General features: G+C 34.7%; 2 protein-coding genes across 2 annotated transcripts; one reads left to right on the plus strand and one right to left on the minus strand.

Moving 5' to 3' along the window:
* The first annotated feature begins 18301 nt into the window (after positions 1-18301).
* LOC106430020 (glutathione S-transferase T3-like) lies at positions 18302-18880 on the plus strand. The gene has a single exon (XM_013870791.1). The coding sequence runs from the start codon at positions 18302-18304 to the stop codon at positions 18878-18880; it is 579 nt and encodes a 192-aa protein (XP_013726245.1).
* A 1622-nt stretch (positions 18881-20502) lies between these two features.
* Positions 20503-21691, minus strand: LOC106418659. The gene is made up of 2 exons (XM_013859402.3): positions 21426-21691; positions 20503-21310 (listed from the first exon to the last, which is right to left on the minus strand). Exons 1-2 carry the CDS (start codon positions 21451-21453, stop codon positions 20667-20669), a joined length of 672 nt encoding a protein of 223 aa, XP_013714856.1. The 5' UTR covers positions 21454-21691; the 3' UTR covers positions 20503-20666.
* Positions 21692-23386: the final 1695 nt, after the last annotated feature.

A 23386-nucleotide genomic window follows, 5' to 3' on the forward strand; every position in this document is an offset into this window, starting at 1 on the left:
CTATGAAAAATATATGCTAATCAATTTTAAATATTTGTTATAATTTCTTGGGCAGAATATGAGTGTTTCTTACAAAAGACATCTTTGGTTATTATCAAACATCTATATTATCAAAAATCTATATTATTATGTACAAATAAAAGAAATTATTAGCAAACATCTATATTATGAAATAATATATTATACTCTATATGTAAATTACAAAACATAAAAAAAATACACATGAGAATTTTTTTTATAAAATCAGTGGTTTATGAATTTATGTTGAACACAAGTTAAATCAAACATCTGCGCGCTGTCAAGTTTTAGTTCACATATAATTCTTCTATCTTTCACGTATTGATTGGGCTTTAAAATCTGTTTTAGTTTTAACTTTTTCTGTATCCTTTAATTTTACTAATCATGTTTTAAAATAATTTTCAAAACTACAATAAAAAGATTAAAAAAAATGGATGTAGCTGTTTTGTGTACTAAAGTCTAAAACTATGTTATTTGATCAAAAAAAAAAAAAGTCTAAAACTATGTTGTAGGAAAGATATAGCAGTAGTAGTATTTTTTTTCGTATTTAACTTCTACAGTTAAAAAATTATAAATACAGCTCAAAATCCTAACGACTTACAACAACTTTTTCACCGTTAAACCCCAATCAATCATCTACATAATTAAATGTGAATAATTTATCTTTGGTTTGGTTCTTTTTCTTGTCGATTGGTTAAGATTATTATTACGCATATTATGCTAATTTATTATTTTTTCACGTCTAATCTATTAATTTATGGTTATATTTTTATCAATCATTAAAAAGTCATAATAGAACCATTTAAAAATTAGTTAATATGACATATTTGATTATTGGGGGATTTACCAAATATGATTCAAAACTTGACTTAGATTGCAAAAGTATACCCAAACTGGAATCAAATGCAAAACTAACCTAAAAACTTTGTGTAATTACAGCCAGTCCCTTGTGACCAAACAAAAAAACATAAGTCATTTTTACGAATATAGTCATAGTAAGTCGTCTGGTATAGTTGATCTTAAAAATAATTTTTAAATTTTTAAAAATATATTTTGACAAATGAAAAATTAAAATCATTTAAATATAAACAATTTTAAGTAATGTAAATTAAGATATAATAAAATTGAATAGTTTTCATCATAGATGAGTGAAAATAGTTAATAATGATATTCTTTGGTTTTATGGTTTGACAACATATGTTGTAGTATTGTATGTATTCTTAGGGCTAGATTTTGGAAACCTTAAATGTTTTTTTCTGAAAAATTAAATTTTTACCTATAAGTGTTTATTTTTGTGTATAACAAATATTTTTGAAGTTTAATTTGATTTTATGAAGTGTTTAGTTAGTTAATTAAGTTTAGGGGTTATGTTTAGGGTCTAGACGACTAACTTGTAAGTCGTCTGGTGAATAATTTAAACCAGACGATTTCATGTACGTCGTCCAAATATTCCCGCTTAATTTTTTTTTAAAAATTATTTTCCCGCCTAAATAATTTAAACCAGACGACTTAGACGACTAGGAAGTTGTCTGAATCAAAAATATTTAACATAATTAGATTTTTTGTCTCCCTATATAAAGAAAAATTTATACATTTTCTCTCATTTTCTCAAAAGGCCGCAACAAAAATGTTTAACATAATTAGATTTTTTGTCTCCCTATATAAAGAAAAATTTATACATTTTCTCTCATTTTCTCAAATGGCTGCAACAAAAATGTAATTTTCATCATTCTAAAACTCTTCAACTTCTCTCTAATCTCTTTGAACTTATAAACACTAAACTTTATATCAATTTATTGTTTTTGTCTCATGTCTTTCTCACTAATCTATCTTATTTTTGTAGGCCTTTCATCACATGATTCTCATCTTCCACTCATTTAAAGGTAGATCTATCAATTTTAGATATGTATTTTTATGTGTTCTATAAAAGTAGATTTATCTAATCTTCCACTCAATTTCTCTGTTTTTAAGCCATTTGAACGTTTTTGGATATGCAGGTTTTTTCAGATCTGGATTTGGATATGCAGATTTTTCAGATCTGGAAGACTTCTGGGACGATTTACCTATTAGTCGTCTAAAATATAATGCGCTAGAAAACTTCCATGAAGTCGTCTGACGGAGTTTTCTCCCATGTCTCTCCCTTTCATAACAGATCTGAGCGTTTTGGTAAATTTTATGTCCGATTTTTCTTCATTTGGTAATTTTATGTTGTATAAAGTTCTTACTTTTTTTCCCAAACTAAAACTCTCCAAACACACTCTAATCTCTTTGACTTGAAAACACCAAACTTTATATGAATTTTTCAGTTTTGTCTCATGTCTTTCTCAATAATCTATCCTCTTTGGAGGTTTTTAATCAGATAGTTCTCATCTTCCACTCATTTAAAGGTAGATCTATTAATTTTAGATATGTATTTTTGTGTGTTCTATAAAGGTAGATATATCTAATCTTCCACTCATTTTCTCTGTTTTTAAGCCATTTGAAATTTTTTGTATGCAGGTTTTTCAGATCTGGATTTAATATGCAGGTTTTTCAGATTTGGAAGACTTCTGGGACGACTTACCTGTTAGTCGTCTAAAATATAATGTGCTAGACGACTTCTAAGAAGTCTTCCAGGAAGTCCTCTTCCATTTCAAGTGGAGTCCAAGCTTGTCTTTGTAAAGGAATGATTTATAATAGTTTTGTCTGTGGTCTGTTTTTGATTTGCATGTCTACTCTTTTAGTTGTGAATTTTTTGTAAAATCAGTAATAATGTTTCCCAATATGTAATATATGTGCTAATAATATGTTTACACATTTACAAATCAATGAAATAATATACTTTAATAGCCTTTTTTCTTATCTTTGGATCCCGATATGCAATAATAAACTCCAATGGCCTTCTTCTCATCTTAATAAACAAGAATGTTGGTAGCCTCATATTGATACAACATTTTAAGAAGCATTTTAACCCTTCTTCCAACTCATAACAATAATCATCATTGGTGTCTATAACAATAATACTTAAGAGATGGAAACAAACAAGATTAACTAGTAAAAGCATATCACATTTTTTACAAGTTTGCGTTGAAAAACTTAGAAAAATTTAGTAAAACTAAGGGAGGAAACATATTTTGAAAATATGAGTTTTACATATCTTGAAATTACTTATCACTCTTAAATATACAAGTTATTCAAAAACTAGCGTAGAAGACTTAAAAACTTCCACGGAAGTCTTCTCGGATCAGTTAGAAACTTTAATTAACGTGAATGTTGGTAACCTCATAAATATCACCAATTAAGTAATAAATTTCATTCAGTAGACCTCATATTGACTAATATACATGAATTAACAAAAAAATATTAAAATTATTTATAGGTTTAGGTAAAATGAAAGTTTATTAAACATTGACTCAGACGACTTCCACGGAGGTCGTCTGGACTTCCTTCATCCATTTAGGTTAGTTTTGCAATTGACTTCTAACCTAGACGACTTCCACGGAGATCGTCTGGAAGTCGTCTAGGGAAAACGAGTTAGTTTTGCATTTGCCGGAAGGTGTCAGAAATTTGACTTTTCCTGGACGACTTACAAGTTAGTCATCGTCCAGTAGAAAATTAAAAAAATTAATATTTTGGTTTTTCTAGACGACTTATATGCAAGTCGTCTCAGGTTAGTTTTGCAATTGAAATATTAAACAAAATATATATTTTTTCTAGACGACTTACATGTAAACAAAATATTAAAAATGTCATTTCGAAAAAAAAGAAAAGCTAATGGCATTTTCGTAAATAATGTGAACTTGTGTGGTAAGCAGGTAAAAAGAAAATTCTAAAAAAATACATATGTTAGTTTTGTGGTTGACTTCATGTTTTGAGTCAATTTTGCAAAAACCCCTTGATTATTTACATTAAAAATAAACAAGATATAAATTTGAATTTTTTTTTTAATTATAACAAATTTGTTGAGAAATAATCTAACAAAATCTTATTTAAAAATTTTAAATATTTTATAAAATAAAATATTAATTAATTTCAAAAATTAATAATATAATATTATTATAAATCAATATTAACTAAAATTTTATAATAAATCAAGAAAATAAAAATTATATACTATTTTTTATAAATACTATAGTTCTATTATGTATTATATAAAAATAGAAGTGCTATATGAATTAAATATGAAAAAATTATATTAAATAGGTAAACTAAGAAATTTTATTTTTTAAATTGTTTCACTTAAATAAATTCTCACTCATCATTATAATGGGTTAAAATTCATAAACAATATAATATTTGTATACAAAAATAAATTTATTAACATTGGTTAAACTTTTATATCTACAAATATATATTATTTTCTTTTTTTTTAAACTCTCAACAATATATTTTTTAAAATGTTTATATACAAAAATATAATAATATATAATAACCTTTAGTTCATATACTATTTAAAAACACGTTATTAAAAAACTATGAAATTTTTGTAATTCATTTAAAATATTAATGAAAAATCAAATTTTAGTTATAATATTTTTTAATTATAACAAAATCGGTTGAGAAAAATTTAGAAAATAATTCCAAAATTATTTCCTATAAAACAATGTATTAATGTAGTAACAAAAACAAATTCAAAATTCATTTAATCTTCCAAACTCAAAAATAATAGTGTAGTTTTTCAAAATTTTCTTGACAAAATATAAAATTTTGAAAAAAACATTCAAACTCAAAATCTTTTTTTTTTGTCATCAACATAAAGAGACTCATACATACTCTGTAAACCAAACTGAGAGATGTTGATCCATGTGAACGACGAAAGACGGCTGCTTCCTGGCACTACATGTCAGGCTATCCGCCTTTGTATTTTGCGTTTTTGGCACATGGACAATCTCTGATCGGGAAAAACTTCCTTTCAGCGCTTTAATATCTTCTAAATAACTTGCAAAAGCTGGCCACTCTTCTGGTTCTGAAACCATCTTCACCAATTGAGAACAATTTATTGCAAACGTAACCTGAAATTGGCGTAAGTTTCTCATACATTTCATTGCCCAAAGTAGTGCTTCCATCTCCGCATGGAGAGGAGAGAGACTAGCCCGAACATTCCTCGCCCCCCATCAGCCCATCAAAACCTTCTAAAGTACTGAACCACCCCTGTCCGGAGAAACCATTATTCTCTTTCCAGGAACCATCTGTGAAACACCATCTACCTGGGATTAACGGTAATGCCGTAACCTCTGCCTGTGGCACTGTCCTCTATTCTTTTGCTATATGCGCTTCAGTCCATAGTGTGGACTCTGTTTCTGCCACTTTGAGTGTATCCCTATGATCCACATCAAGATTACTAAAAACTTTATTATTCCTTACTTTCCAGATATACCATAAAATCCATGCAAACTGATCATCTAATTGGAGGGAAACTCTCCAAAAAAAATGATCCATATTTGTAAAAAAAGACCTTGTTGGAAATATATCTGGATTTGATGATATCTTCGATAGCACCCATACCTGTAGTGCTGGAGGACATTCAAAAAACACATGGTTAATTGATTCCTCGTCAGCTCCGCATCTTGCACAACATATATCACCAGTTATCCCTCGCGCTTGAAAATTCTTCTTGACTGCTACACATCATGTTAGCAGTTGCCATAGAAAATGTTTTATCTTTGGTGGACATCGTATTTTACAGCAGAACGACTTTAAAGCGTCAATTGAAGGTCCAAACATCACTGGTGGTCTTTCCCTATCTGGGTAAACCCGCTCTACCTGATATCCTGATTTGACCGTATATTTCCCATTGTTTGTGAAATACCAACCATCTCCATCGACCATCTGAATTCTACTCATAGGTATACTTTCTATAATTTTCACATCCTGTGGGTCCACTAAAGCCCGAATTGCCCGCAAGTTCCATTTTCGCGAAGTAGGATCAATGAGAGAATCCACTGTGAGGTCATGGTAATGATTGTGTTGGTTTTAATTGGCTGGTCTCAGGCGAGTGGTTGGGAGCCAAGGATCATTCCGTACCGATATAGATGATCCTGATCCCATCCGTTTGATTAGTCCTTTGCTTACCAGAGATCTAGCATATGTGATACTCCACCAGCCATATGACGGAGAGTATGAGCGAATCGGTTCCATGGGTGATGCATTCCTTTAATACCGACCTTTGAAAACACGAGAGAATAAAGTATTAGGCTTCTCAATCAAACTCCATAACTGTTTACCAAGCATCGATGTGTCGAAATCAATGATATCTTTAAACCTCAATCCTCCTTCCTCCTTACTAACACATACCTTGTCCCATGATTTTCAATGCATTCCTTTTGTACTTCCCCCTGGACTCCACCAAAATTGTGCTACCGCGTTTGTCAATTTTTTCGCGGTTGCCTTCGGTAATCTATAACAAGACATCACATGATTTGGTAATGCCATAACTACTGATTTAATAATCACTTCTTTTTCACCTTTCGTGAAAAATTTGAAAGTCCACCCGTTAACCCTTTTGTTAAGTCTATCTTGCACAAAGCTGAAAACTTGAATCTTTGAGCCCCCAAGATTTTCTGGTAATCCTAAATAAGTTCCCATTCCTCCCAGATTCTGAATATCCAAAAAAATCCCTTAGTTCCTGTCTAATTGATTCCTCGATCTTGTGCCCAAATTGGATCGAAGACTTATCAAAATTAATGAGTTGACCTGATACCATCTCATATTCCTTTTAAATCCGGAGAATAGATTGACATTCTTCTCTTTGGGCTTTACAAAAGAATAGACTATCATCCGCAAAAATCAAATGAGAAATTGATGGACATGCTCTGGCTACCTTCATGCCTGTCAGCTGTTTCTCGCTCTCCGCCTTTTTAATATTTGCAATCAATGCCTCAGTACACAATATAAATAGATAAGGGGATAAAGGATCTCCTTGTCTTAATCCCCGCTGTGGAATAATGAGACCCCGTGGTTGGCCATTCAGTAAAACCCGATATTGAATCGATGATATACATTCCATCATTAACTTAATCCACTGAAGATCAAAGCTCATCTTTTCTAGTAAAGCCTGAATAAAATCCAATTTTACTCGATCATACGCTTTACTCATATCCGTTTTAATTGCCATGTACTTTCCCTGACATGCCTTATTAGTCTGTAACCCATGAAACATCTCCTGGGCTATAATAATGTTATCAGTTATCAACCGCCAAGCCACGAAAGCCGATTGAGTTTCTGAAATGAGGAACGGAAGACATGATTTCAGCCGCTGACACAATACCTTCGATATAATTTTATACCCGACATTACATAGACTAATTGGCCTCAGCTCTGTCATCCTCGTTGGTCTCTCCGTTTTTGAAATCATACAGATATTAGTAATATTTAACCTTGGATCCATTTCTCCGGAAACCAAAAATTTGTTTACCATTTCTACCAAATCCTTTTTAATAATATGCCAAGAATGTTGAAAAAGAGGGATGTCATGCCATCTGGCACTGGTGCCTTTTCTGGGTGCATCATAAATAAAGCCTCTTTAACCTCACTCTCAGTCGCTAGCCTCTGCAATCGTTGGTTCATCTGAGGAGTGATACCGGTTGTTACCTCCGCGAGGAAACTTTCGAAGCCTGAAGGTGAAGTGGTACTGAACAGATTTTCAAAATAGTCTACAACCACTTTTTCCACCATATTATCCTCTGTAATCCAATTCCCCGCAGCATTATGTAATCCAACAATCCTATTACGAACTCGTCGTTGCTTAGTTAAGGCATGATAAAATTTTGTATTAAGATCCCCTGAAGAAGACCACATATTCATACTCTTCTGATGCCAATAATCTTCTTCATTCTTATATGCCTCTTTAACTTCCTGGACACCTCCACTATATCCTCCTGAGATCTTGTATTATCTGATTGTACTTTCTTCGAGGGCTTTCTGTAATTCATTAATTTTTTCCTTTCCGTATGGTGGATTGTTTTTCCGCCATTTTGCAATTTCGTGTCGACAGTTGCTAATTTTTGCCACTATATCATCCATAAGGCCCTCTTGTCCAACCCATCTCTTATCAAAACGAACCAAAAACTCCAGTAAGCCACTATTTCGTATCATATCATTAAAGGGAATAAATGAGTCCGCACTTCTCAGAGCTCCTCCATCTTTTTCATGATTTCCAGTAATTTCATTTAAATCTCCAATAATAAACCAGGGTTCGGATCTTGAAAGTCCATACCGAGTTAATCGTTCCCTCATTTGTTGAACTGGATCTCCATAAACAAATGTTAGAAACACTCTTTTCCCCAAAGCCACATCTTCCACATCTATCATTCGGTTACTTGAATATAGAATCTTAATCTGATACTCATTATTATAATAAAGTGCTAATCCACCACTTCTTCCATTTGGGTCCACTGTAACCATATCTATTTATTATAATAAGAATACCACATCTATTTTTTTGCTGAATGATACTAAGCTTTATTTTTATTTTTAATTAAAATTTCAAAATATTAGATTCTTTTAATTTTTATAACATATATAGTTTGTTTTTCGTGGTGGATTTCTAAAAGTTATTATTGGATTTCAAACTCAAAATCATAATATTTCAAATTTTACAAAAGATAAAATTATAGATAATAAATAACAACTTTTAGAAATCCACCACGAAAAACAAACTATATATGTTGTAAAAATTAAAACAATCTAATATTTTGAAATCTTAATTTAAAATAAAAATAAAGCTTAGTATCATAACATCAAAAAAATATATTATATCAATAAAATTTACTAAAATAATATGATAGATGCTATTATGTATAAAATTTACTAAAATAATAGGGTTATATTATTTAAACAAAACAATGTTTTTACTTAAAAATCATGTAAAATACTAAAATAATATATGTTAAAGTATGTATTTTTAAACACAACATGTAAATATAAATTATCTTAAACATTTTTTTCTATAATATAAACAAATAAATTATAAAAATGTATTATAGAAAAAATTATAAATTAAATAAAAAAATATTTTGAAGGAAGTTATCTATTTGATAATTTCATATTATTATTTTATTATACCTAACTCGAAAATATATTAGTAAGTAATAAAAATTAACAACAAAGTAAAATGTATTAAACAAATCACTATATATTAATAATGCCAAATAAAAAAATATAAACAATAATATTATAGAGTTACACAATATATAATACTAAAATAAAAATTATATATTTAAAACATTTTTAATAATATCAAATATATTTATAAAATGAAAAAAATATCCGCACGGACGTGCGGGTTAAAATCTAGTTATATATTATATTTATTATATCGAGGATTTGTTTTATATTGATTCTGGTAAAATATAATTCCAGATCTGACATTTAATACATATATATATATATATATATATATATATATATATATATATATATGTTGTAATTAGAGAGTTTGGAGACTGAATATTTATGTGTTCTTATTAATGATCAAGAGGGTTCCTTTATATAAGGATTACAAGATGAAGATAAATGGAAAGTATCCAAAAACTAAACTCACTAGGATTAGGAAAACTACTAATACATAATAATGAAAAGATTACATCTACTAGGAAAAGGAAAGGGTTTCCTTTTCTCTAAGCTTTGTGGCCGCTTTTCTCTCTCCTGAAGTCGGCTCTCTCTCTCCTCTCTCTAGGCTTCGGCCATCCCTCCATCTTCTAGGTATTGGGCCGGTCTTGGACCGGGCCTGGTTAATGGCAATCCACTCCATGATTTATAGCACTCCCCCTTGGATGCCATAACCATACATGATTCGTAGTACGCTTCATGTTGCCTCATTAAAACCTTATCAGGAAAACCCAGTGGGACAAAACCATGATGAAGGAAAAAGAGTACAACACGCACTACTCCCCCTGATGTGAACCTCACTGTAGGTTCTACATTCTACGCATCTTGGTGCGTGATATTTCCTGTATGTATAGGATGGGAGTAATCACCCAGTTTCATTACTGAACCGTAATTAGACCATTTCGACTTCTTAGGTCGTTTCTCATGTCCTTTGACATTAAGTGTCTTGGTAAAGCATGTGTGCTAAACAATATGAACCATATTGTCCTCAGAGATCACTATTTGGTCTTTGCAAATCGTGTTTGTATGTGTCCATAGTCTAGACGTGATCGTCTACTATCAACTGCTCTTTACTTTGGCGATTTATGGTTACCATCGACCATGTATCAATCTGGCCGAATCATGACCGGGTCATAGACGTCGTCTATAAGTGTCCACTACTTGCCTTGTGGAGTTTATACGGCAGCAGACCGTTCTGCTATGCTGGATCCTTACTTAGGGGATCTGATGTCGGATTGCAACCTGATGGTTGATCTTTTGTTTCTACTAGTCCGTGATCAAGGGATAAGGACCGGATGCCTTTTAGCCGATGGGGCGGACGTTTTTAGTCGGAGTGTTGGACGCCTTTAGCCAGAGGGTCGGACGCCTTTAGCCGGGCACCCATATAGATTTATTCTATGCCTCTTTTAGGTTTAGTATAATCACAAGGAATTTCAAGTATATGGACTGTATTGGATTGTCTTTTATACAACTCCAAGATCAATGATCATGCGTGATCAATTTCTTTTACATACTATATGCAGCTGCTTTAGATTTCAGTCCATGAATCAGCTTAGGAACGAAGCTGTTCTTTCATCTTATCCAGTGATCCATATGCTGCTTACTACATCATTGTATCTAATTTCTTTCTTATGACCAGACCATTGTCAATTTCGAAAATCTGTAGCAGCATCCACCACATAGGAGTTTATCTCCTTATAATCTGTTCCTTTGATCTCTGTGAGTACCTTGTGTAACAAGCTTTAGTATAATGCTGTTAGTAGGAAAACATGAACACCTTTACATCATGTACATCTCTCACGGTTTCTTTACTTATCACAAGATCCATCTATTTCACTGGTTGATCAGATGGCGTTTCTGTATATGTATATGGCCAATACGCCCATCTCTCTTTTAGATACTTTGAACCTCCACGTTTTATCTTTTCTAATCTCTATGATCTTTTATGATTGTATGAGTACTCATTCGTGGGTTCATGATCCTCGTTCATCTCTTTATGTTCAAGTGCTATTCTCTTTATGTATCTTTATACAAATGTGTGTGTGTGTCGACACTTTCATGTGGTTCCATTATGTTCCGGACATGATATGATCACTTTGAGATTTCATTATCCAGGACCTTTGTTACCTAGTAGCTTGGCGTCCCAAGCCACATGGTTTGGTACCTTAGATGTGTAGCTGCGCAGCCTTTTCTCAATGTCTGGTATGGTTTCTCTTATAATCTCGAATCTGTATTCTATGCACCATTTTTCTATCCGAGATTCCTTTGTCTTATGGAACACTTGGTCTATCTTGTATAGACTCTATAGCAACTTGATTATGTCTCTTCTAGGACATTCATTTGGTGCTAAGCTGGTTAGTCATTTCTCGGGTCAGTGTCTGACATTTCGATTAGCTTCTCAATTAGCTAGCTTTATATAATATTTCTTTGGACGTCTTAAATTATAATCTCTAGTCCGAGGATCTTTGCCAAAACAATGATGGTTAAAACCATTCGTACTTTTAACATACTTTATCCAGCTTATAATCTTTCTCCTTTAATATTCGGATTCATTTGTTTCATGTAATCCGTTCTTGGCCACTATTTGATCACCCATGTTTTGGCTCTCGGTCCTTTTGATTTCGTGGAGAAAGTCCTATTCTTATATATTCCCAATCCTCTACTGAGGTTCCATCTTAGACGGCACATGTATGTATGTGGTGGTTTATTCAAAATCTCTTAAGATGATGTATGTCTGGTTTTATGACCCGTATATAATCTGAGATGGGAATATCTATGCTCACTTTATATGGCCTGATGCATATGAAAATTCTATACATGTAAATTCATAATGTTCCAAGCTTATAGACTTTAGAATCTTAGTCTTATAGATAATGGTTTACATGGCCGAACTTTTTATAGGAAATGGCCTCTCTGGCCGGTTATGGCCCTTGCGGCCGACCTGTTCATAACATGGTCTTCTTTGGCCGAGTAATAGCCTTATGGTTTGGCCGTTTTTAAAACATGGCCTCTACGGCCGAGGAATGGCCTTTTATGGCCGAACCATTTGTAACATGGTATGGCCTCTACAGCTGAGGAATGACCTTTTTATGGCCGAGCCATTTATAACATGGTCTTTAGACCATAGTGGTACACGAACTTGTAGTATTGATCATGGGTTTATTCTCTCTCCCCCTCATGACCATACTATAAGGTCGTGGTGCTTGGGACAATTAAGGCTAATGAGTTTCCCTTTGTGTACATGTTTCACAACGTGAGATCTTTTACGGGATAACTCTGTGCCTTTTCAATCTTTGCATCGAGTTTAGACTTTCGGATGGCTAATCCTATCATGCCATATAGTGTAAAATTTCGTGGTGTATCTCAATATGGTCACCACGGTTCTTGCCTCTCATCATACTGATCTTATAGCATAGTTTAAATTAGTAGAGATCATTAGGTATAGTCTCGACCACTTTCTTATAAGGTCTTAGGCGATTTTTCTTTCAAAATCTGAAGGAACTTGTTTCCTTTTGTTTGCCCATTGTTTCTATTTAGAAACCATATTATCATATCTCAATGGGTCACATATTATTGGGTGTATCTAATGTCCTTTAGACAATGCCTTAGCCATAGTTTCTTTACTAGGCTCACTATACTACTTTCACGATTTCTTACTTGGATATTATGCCCTTTAGGCAATTCTTTATCAGTAAAAACATTCATATGTTCAAGTAAGATCAGGCAAGATATAATGAAATCAAAGCAAACTCTTTTATATATATATAAAAATCGTGAATCATCAAGTAGGTCAAAAGCAAATCACAAAATCATAGACTTAAAATAAAATTATCATGTCGAGATCTTTCTTTAGTCAATGTATAAGCCGGCCTCACAATCTATATTACTCCACACGGCTTTCTTGGATTCATCCTAATCCAATGCCTCAGGATATCTCATCTCACTGTTCTGTTGCTCAATGCATCTTTTCTGAAGTTTCTCAAATCTGTCAATGATATCTTTAACTTTCTGCTTTCTTTGCTCAGTTGCCAATAGATATGAATAGATATGACAATAGGTCATTATAGGTTGTGAAAACCTTAGCTGTATATGATAGCAACCGATCCTTTGGATCGAATGTGGAATATGTTTTATACAGTAGATCATTATCTGTAACCACTTCATCACATAGTTCAAGACTATTGGCGATTTTCATTAGAGCAGAATCGTATTCTTCCACGGATTTAAAATCCTGGAACCTGAGTATCTTCCAATCATTCATGGCTTTTCGCCATAATTCCATTGAGTATATGGATTTTAGTTTTATCCAAAGATCATAAGAATCCTCAATATCTTCATACTTATTTCTCAGTTCCTCAGTGAGATGATAGCGCATAATTGTTATGGCTTTATGCTTTTCACTTTCAATTTCATCATTTCTCTCAATGATACATTTCCCGAGTCCTCTAGACTTCAGGGCAATTGAAGTGTTCATTTCCCATTCTGGATAATTATCTCCAGAGATATCTAGGGCAGCATAATCCGAAGGCTCAAATCTCGACATTTGAAATCATCAATAAATTCATGATTTAGAATTCTTGCAATCAATCAGTGCATATGATTTCATAAGTCTTATCTATAATACTTTAGGCCACACGGCTTTTCAATATGATGCTTAGGCCATATGGCTTTGCATTGTGATGTTTATACCTCACGACTATTATGTGATACAACGATATTAAGGATCAGATCATAATGCAATCCGGTTTATATAACCATTCGGCTATTAGACCACACGGTCACTTTGATATTCACTAAGCCACACGTCTTTTAATCAATCAAGGGCACAAGGCCGCAAGTGTGAGCAATGCATTAGGCCACACGGCCATATACTAAACAAGATCTAGATTCAATTCTATTTCTTAATTGTATATCTATTAAGTTTTAGAATTAAACGATCTAGCAACCTAACTCTCATTCAATATGTAAATTCTTTAAATCAATCTTTCAATCTTTAAGTAATGAGAGATTTAAGGTTTCAAGGGCTTTAGGAATATCAATCAAGATTAAAGGTTTCAAGGCCTTAAGGATTTCGAATCTTGAGATTAGATCTATTAATCAATCTATCAATCCTAACATCTCAGATCATCAATCATCAAACAAAGACATTTTAAAACCGAATTTAAACTTTTTAGGGTTTCAGTTTGAATGATTTAGATTCGAATTTAAACAATCCTATCAATAGCTCTAGGTGATCAAACAATCAAACTTCAAATCAAACAATTTAAAACCGATTTTCCAAAATTAGGGTTTTTAGGGGATTTCGAAAAACTTTGATCTTTGATCAAGGGGATTTTATTTGAGATTCAAAATCATTAAGACTTTGATTTTAATTGATCAATGGATCAATCTCGAATTATGGTTTAGAAGATCAGACTTATTCGAGCTCCGATTTACTCTTTAGGGTTTGATCTATTTTTCCTATGGCTTTCATCTTTAGAGTTCTGATTTTAGGGTTTCAATCTTTACAAAACAACCATGTTCAATTCATGTTCTCAGAATTAGGATTACCTTTGTTTTGCAGATTGTAGAACCCGGACCACCAAGAGAACCTCGAACGGACACAAGATGGGACGAGCTGGAACGGTCGCGTGCTGAGGCGAGACGCGTCTGATCGGGATCGGATGGTTTGGCGTCTGGTCGCAGATGTGCGCCGAGGACGTCGGACGTGTCTTCTTCTTGAGTTTGCGAACGGGTTGATTGGTAACTCAAGCTGGCTGTGATGTGAACTGGAAACTGAGGTCGTCTAGGATCAGGAACACCTTAGGGCTGGAGCTGATCGGGTGTTTGTAAGCCAGAACGCAAGCAAGAACAATTTGGGGTTTTTTCGGAATTAGGGTTCCAAAAGACCAAGACGGTGCCGAATATTGTTTCTGTGAGTGTGGGCGCGTCTGAGATCGGATCGACGAACGGTTTGCGCTGATGGATTTGTCTCGTCAAGTGCTTCAATTTGATATGTGGCTCGTCGTCTGGTTCCTCAGGGTTTGAGAGATAGATCGATTTTATGTTGCGCCTGTTTTAGGGTTTATGTGTGACGGATTTTAGGTTAGGTTTTGTCTCAGGGTTTTGGAGTCTATCGTGCTGATAACGTGTTGTAATTAGAGAGTTTAGATACTGAATATTTCTGTGTTCTTATTAATGATCAAGGGGGTTCCTTTATATAAGGATTACAAGATGAAGATAAATGGAAATTATCCAAAACCTAAACTCACTAGGATTAGGAAAACTACTCATACATAATAATGGAAAGATTACATCTACTAGGAAAAGGAAAGGGTTTCCTTTTCTCTAAGCTTTGTGGCCGCCTTTCTCTCTCCTGAAGTCGGCTCTCTCTCTCTCCTCTCTCTAGGCTTCGGCCGTCCCTCCATCTTCTAGGTATTGGGCCGGTCTTGGACCGGGCCTGGTTAGTGGCAATCCACTCCATGATTTATAACAATATATAATATTATGTATATATCATCAAGTTGGGAATTTTTCTTTATGAACTTTATGAAGTTGATACTTTTCCATACATAGACCGTATATGATGAAACAACGAATGCATGCATTTAACTCTTCTGTTTTTTTTTTCTCTGTGGCACAATGGCCTAGTAGTTCCTCTTATAAGAGGCAGTCGCTGGGTTCGATCACGCTTGGTGAGATGGCAGCAGAGGTGATGCGACCACTGACCCACTCGCTCCTCTCATTTAACTCTAAATGGATAAGTTATTTAATCGATATATGATTCAAGCTTGATAATGGTGAAGACGTTTGGCTAGTCAGTCCATTCAACCGAAGTCTCGTCTGAAGCTATAAACTCTAAAGAAGCTGCTAAAAGCGTGTTGAGAATAGTCAGTAATTGTCCTTATTGGATTGAGTCATGCTGGTCTATATACAATAAATAATTTATTGATCAACTAGAAAATAGGTCAATAATACAGATGGTTAACCACAACAGCAGAATATTAATCATTCCTCCTGATAATAGTCCAACACACCAATCCATACCTCTCTTGTCTGCACACATCTTGTGAGTTGTGTATTTAGTTATTTAAACGAAACTTATGAGTGATATCCCTTAAAGTCAAGACTTATAATTTTATAATAGCGATGCGTTTATAGTTTATATAAAACGATTGATGTCCAAACCACGTTTCACTTCCTATAAGATGAAGATTTTTGGCTGAAATAAATAATTATGGTCAATATTTGCAGAAAATTGGGTAGTAACGTTACTAAAGATTAGATGCAATATAAATGTGATTGCTTTATAGGTTTGATGGGCACTGGGCCAATCAATGACTTTGTGCTGTCAACGTGCTATCGTATTGAATAGTATATGTTATTTCTTTTGGTCAATTGAATGTTATTTAGGATTAACAAAAGAGACATTTAGAGATTGCTGCAAAATCTGGCCCAATAAGATAATGGGATAATAGCCCACTATATTCAGCACTCCAAAAGATAATGGGATAATGGCTCTATACAAAAAAACTCTACACATTTCATGCTCAAATCAAAACCACACATAGCAGGACACTTCTGTGCAAGCCCTTCAAAGGACTTTTGAAACCCTATTCACATCAAAAAGAGGCTACAACCACTCGTTGATCACTACGCCAATCAAGATGATCAAAGGCAACATAGGGGCATGATTATCGGCGTCCCAAACTGCGTCCTTACAGAATTAAACCGAAAAATTAAATCGAAATGAAATAAAAATGAAGAAAACGTATGTTAATTAAGAAGTTTTTGTCTCCGTCCTTAATGGCACGTGTCATCGCGCGAGGGAGTGTGCGGATTAGGGTTGGGAAAGCGGAGTCGAGTCATTCTCATCCTCTCCCTTCTCTCTCTCGACGGCGATCTCGGTCTCACCCCGTTCCCTCTCCCGATCTCTGTCTGACACGAACCGTTATCTCCCCCGATCTTTGTCTCAGCCGTTCCCTCTCTCGAGCTCTATCTCCGCCGTTCCCTCTCTCGGCCGATCTATCTCTCCGGCTCTGTCTTCCGACGTTTCCTCTCTCTCCCGATCTGTCTCTCGAGCTCTATCTCCACCGATCTATCTGTCTCCGCCGATCTATCTCTCCGACTCTGTCTCCCGACGTTTCCTCTCTCCGCTGAGTCATCTCTTTGCCGTTTAATCTCTCCGCCGGTTAGAATCGAAATAAGGTAACGCTCAATCCTCTGTCCTCGTCGTTGTAACCGATAGTATGTGGTTGTTTTATATTTTATCGTGGGTGATGTTTGTGATTGTATGTGGTTGTTTGTGATTGAATCATGGGTGATGTGTGACAGAAAAATTCTTTTTAGTTTATCAGTGATTGGGGAACTCGTAGTAGATGATTAGTTTGAAACTGATAGCACTAGATGATGAATTGAACTACATAAACTTGATAAAATTCGATTTTCTTTGAAACTGATAGTAGTAGATGATTAACTGCTCTCTATAAACTTGATAAAATTTGTTTTTTTTTTTAACTGATAGTACTAGATGGTGTTCGATTTCGAAATGTTGTGTCTGGTTTCTTCTCGTAGTAGATGATTAGTTTGAAACTGATAGCACTAGATGATGAATTGAACTACATAAACTTGATAAAATTCGATTCTCTTTGAAACTGATAGTAGTAGATGATTAATTGAACTCTATAAACTTGATAAAATTCATTTTTTTTTAAACTGATAGTACTAGATGGTGTTCGATTTCGAAATGTTGTGTCTGGTTTCTTCTCGTTCGTTCGTGGATAGTTTCTGACTGAGAAGTTGTATAGTTGTTAATAAGCAATTAAACAGAATACTAAGATGTTAAGTTTGTTCATAACTGTGATAGGTGTTAATAAGTTTGTTCTCAAACTGCTTCGTAACTGTGAGAGGAGGTTATTTCTTGTGTCTTGTTGCTACTGTTGATTGAATTGTAGTTTGTTTGAAACGAAATTCAGTAATAAATCTAGTCAACTTGTTAAGTTCCACTTGATAGCTTTTAAGTTGCGTAGTTTGTAATAACTTTTGATTAGACAACGGTAGTTTATGGTTGAGCATTAACACTAGAACTTATTACACTTAACACTTGAACCTATTTAACCCCAACCATCCAACATCTTCTTTACTCAGCTCTCGGCTTAGCTAAAACCAGTAACCAAATAGTTTTTTCCTCTATAATCCCTTCTCTATAGTAATTGCCATGGATTCAAGGAATCCATATAGCCAGTCCGCTAGCTATCTAGGCCTTCTTCACAGTCAACAACCAAGTGTTGTCCATGAAAACTTTCATTTCGAAAGTTTTCATTCTAGTACTGTTAACCTTGGAGCATCTGAACTCCCTCCTTTCAGTTCACAACAAACTGACCTTCCAACTCAACCTGAAGTCACACCTGTAGAGCGTAGGGAGAGAAAGAAATGGACCCCGGCTGATGACGAGGTTTTAATCAGTGCGTGGCTAAACACATCTAAGGATGCTATTGTTGCAAATGATCAAAATGCACGGACCTTTTGGAAAAGAGTTGGAGAATATTATGCATCAACTCGTCATGCTACAGAGGGTGAGAAGAGGGAGCATATCCATTGTAAGCAAAAGTGGCACAAAATAAATGAGCTCACCAACAAGTTATGTGCCGCATTTGCTTCTGCAGAAAGACAACAAGCCAGTGGCCAGAATGACACTGATGTTCTGAAGCTTGCTCACCAGATCTTCTACGCTGATCATAACACCAAGTTTACTCTTGAACATGCATGGTGTGTGTTGAGGTTTGAGCAGAAATGACTTAGCCTTAACACACCTAAACCCAGTGGCAGTTTAAAGAGAAAAACAGGTGAGACAGGTTCTTTTATTTGCTTTTATTTATGTTCTTTGCAATTTTTTTTTCCAACTTTGTACTTTTATTATGTTTTCAATTTTAATGTAATATGTTTTATTTTTATGCAATAAAATTAAAATAATTAATTAATTTACTAACTTCAAAATACTAATAAAATAATCTAAAAATTCTACAAAAGTCCTACCAATAATCTATATTTTTAGGTTTGTCCTTAACTAAAACTCTTAACATCAAAATACTAATTAAATAACCTAAGGACTCAAAGATTAGTCCTACCAATAATCATGCCCTAAGATTGTCATACACGATCAGAACAAAAAACAGTGTAAAATTGTAACGCCCCGACCGTCCACAGCTAATGGGCCACCCACGCCCGCTCTCTCGGCCCGTGGGCCCATCCCGTTCCAGCGATTGGTCCGTTAACTTTTCTAAAGGCTCGAAATCATTGTTTACGGACCCTGCAATCACCACCCGACATTTTCCCATGCTTTGGCCTCACACGCATGCTATCGCGAATCACTTCCCGATAGGTCACCCATCCTTCCAGTACTCCAGCTCAAGCACGCTTAACTCTGGAGTTCTTTCAAGATGTGCTCCGGAAAAGGTAAGTCAACTTTGGTGATATAGGTAGCCAAATCAATTCTCGTAAGCTTTTTTCACATATCACAACTCGGGATGTTACAATTCACCCCCTCTCAAAGAACGCAACGTCCTCGTTGCGCCCCACGACATGTCTCAAGACGTCTCTCAGGTCAGAACTGAGATGGCTAACCAGCTCTGATACCACTTGTAACGCCCCGACCGCCCACAGCTAATGGGTCACCCATGCCCGCTCTCTCGGCCCGTGGGCCCATCCCGTTCCAGCGATCGGTCCGTTAATTTTTCTAAAGGCTCGAAATCATTGTTTACTGACCCTGCAATCACCACCCGACATTTTTCCATGCTTTGGCCTCACTCGCATGCTATCGCGAATCACTTCCCGATATGTCACCCATCCTTCCACTACTCCAGTTCAAACACGCTTAACTCTGGAATTCTTTCTGGATGTGCTCCGGAAAAGGTAAGTCAACTTTGGTGACATAGGTAGCCAAATCAATTCTCTTAAGTTTTTTTCACATATCACAACTCGGGATGTTACAAAAATACTAAAACGTAGAACTGTCAAATGGCTTGTCAACTAAGTTTGTCCAACAAGCCATTTGTTCGTATGGACTGTAGTTTGTTAGAGCAGCTCCATCAGTTAAAACCTATAAGAGTTTCTAAAACAAAAAAAATAATGTTATTATAATAATTTAGTTACACATTAATTTTTTAAAACCAATTGAAACAATGATAGTGTAACATCTGTCATTTGATGTTTAGAACCAGTCCTTAAATGTCCAAATTAAGAACCTTTCTACACTCTCTCACTAATATTAATTACTGTTTTATTTTTCTTTAATGTTAAGAACTTCTTTAAAAGCTCACCAATGGAGCTGGTCTTAGTTCGTTATTAAGTACAATAGTTAACTCTTTGATTTATGTTTTATACTTTTATCAGAAGGCAAATGTAAATGAAAACACAACCTAAGATTACACTTGCTTGGGACTCTTATTTAGAAAAAGAAAGAAAGGCTGAACAACAAAAGCAAAGTCATAGAAAGAAGATAAACATAACATAAGCAAATACGTTTCAACCACACATAGAAAAAGAAGACTCTTGTACGCTGCATTTTGAAGGAATCTGTCTCCTCAAGAGGAGCGGCGGTGGGGATCGGCTGTGATCGTTCTGGAGGAACGGCGTTTAACCTCCTGATGTCCAGCAGGGATGGTTCCTGATGAGCGACGCTCTGTCGTCCTCGTCCGAACTTTCTCACGATTGATCGTTCCCGAAGAACGACGCTCCGAGGTCCGAACCTCCTGATGACTTGTAGTGATTGTACGCGAAGAACTAGGGCCCACCACCCGAACCTCTTGCCTACTTGTAGTGACCGTTCCCAAAGAACGACTCTTCGACATCAGAACCTGCTGACGACTTGTAGTGATCGTTCGATGCTCCCCCGTCCGGACCTCTTCGCGATTTGAAGAGATCCTTCTTGAGGAACGTTGCTCCGACGTCCGAAACTCTCGTGAAGTGATCGATCCGGAGGAACGACGTGTTGTCGTCTGAAAATCCTCACGAACTGCAGTACTGACCACACGCGAGGAGGAACGATGTTCCGTCCTTTGAAAATCTTGACGACGTGCAGTCGTCGCTGTTGACGAAGAACGTCTTTCCGTCATCCGAAGCTCTTTGGTTACCTCATGAACTGCAGTTGTCCCACGCGAGGAACGAAGGCGATCTGCAGTGATTGATCCCGAAGACGGACGCACCGTTATGCGACGCTCCTCACGACCTAGAGAAATAGTCCAATGGATCAAATCAACTATCAAAATATTTCACCGTATTTAAATTAAATATAAACCAAAAAATATATACTAAATTTGTAGTTGTCTCTCTTCTCTTCTTACCTCCATTCCTGACGGCCCTGGTGGACATCTTATGCTCTGCAAATGGTTTCAAGTGAACTTTTCGTCTCTTGGTAACAATTCTTTGATGGTCTAAGAGGGAGGATTCGTATTATATGAAGACTCGTGTCCTTCTTTGCTAAGCACATAATATCTTACGACATTATTTCGGTTAAGTCTTCGTCAACGAAAAATATACGGCTGAGTTTTGTTGAGACGTGCTTTTCAAAGTTATCTTTCATAAATAAATGAAACTAAAATCAAATAAACAAACATACACATACTTTAAAGGATATATATATATATGAAGTGCTGAGTGAAAATCTGATTCGTTCTCGCATTATAATTTGCTACAAAATAATAAATGCGATTATGTATGTTGTTTTATGCCAACAAGTCATTAAAATTAGGTTGCAACATTTTGGACGTATTAGCCCTTTTCCTCGTAACAAAACTTAACTATAGCCCCGTCTTCCAACACTAATCGATATATCAATTACTAGGGTCGGTCCGCGCTACGCGCGGGATATGAGAATCGTATGAGATATATTTCTATATAATCGTATACTTTCATTGTATGTGTTTCAAGTTTGGATTTGCAAGAAGGATGCATAATAACGTTGATGGTTTTTAAGTTTTTTTTGGGTGTAAAGGGTTTATAAATGTTAAGATGTATTATGTTAAATTTTGATGGCCGTGTTTATATTAAAAAATTGATGCGTATACAATACTATATAGTTCGGATGAGGTGGTAGGAATTTGAAAATGTAAGCTATTTAATACCTTTGATATTAGTGGTAAGCGCTATTATTGTTACTTACTAAGTTTGCAATCATCTCTTTTCGCTGCAAACGTCTCGTATCGTAGTGTTTCACGTATGTAAGATCAAACACCTGTAAATTTATAATCACTATGAGCTCATAAAGAATATACAATTAACATAAAAGCAAGCAGCAACAATGCAAGCTATACACAACAATGTAAGTTATAAAATTTATTTATTTTCATGGTAAGAAAAGTTGTAATCTTTGAAGTATCAAGAAAATTTGACACAGGAATCTGAGTTTTCTTTTCTATCTTTGTAATTGAGTTTTATCTCTTAATTCGTCAGGGAATTTATTTGCAAATTCAATTGATCTTGCTATTGGTGTGATAGTTCCTTGGTATATAGTATGTCCTAGAAATCGTATTTTTGTTTGGAATAATGACATTTTCTTAGCAGATACAACTAATCCATGTTTCTTGATTATATTAAGGAATGTGTTAATATGGCTTATGTGTTGATCTATTGATGTTGAATATACTAGAACATCATCTATATATACGATTGTGAATTTAGAATAATCATTGAATATGTTATTCATTATGTTTTGGAATTCACTTGGTGCATTTTTAAGACCGAATGGCATTACGTTCCATTCGTAATGTCCAAAGGGTACAGTGAATGCTGTTTTATATTTATCCTTTTCTGAAATTTGGATTTGCCAGAATCCACTTTTCATATCGAATTTTGAATAGATTTTTGCATTATATAATCTTTTTAATAAATCTCTTTTATTGGGTATTGGATATCTTATCCATTGTAGTACATCGTTTAGCGGTTTATAATTGATTACTAATCGTGGTACTCCACGTTCTATCTCTGCTTGGTTGTTTACGTAAAAGGCTGCGCAACTCCAAGGGGATTTGGAAGGCCTTATCAATTTTTTATCTAATAACTCTTTTATTTCCTTTTTACAGGTTTCTAATAAATCTTTATTCATCTGGATAGGTCTTGCTTTTGTTGGTATATTTCTTTCGTTAAATTCTTTTATATACGGTAGTTCTACCATGTGTTGTTTTCTTTGCCAAAAGGCATTCGGTAGCTCAGAGCATACTTGTTTTATCAAGTTGTTTTCTATTTCTTTTATTTTACTTATTGTGTATGGCGTTTTGAGTTGTTCCTCTATTTTTTTGTATGTTAT

This window comes from Brassica napus, chromosome C9 (genome assembly GCF_020379485.1).
Source record: "Brassica napus cultivar Da-Ae chromosome C9, Da-Ae, whole genome shotgun sequence".
Taxonomy (NCBI): Eukaryota; Viridiplantae; Streptophyta; class Magnoliopsida; order Brassicales; family Brassicaceae; genus Brassica; species Brassica napus.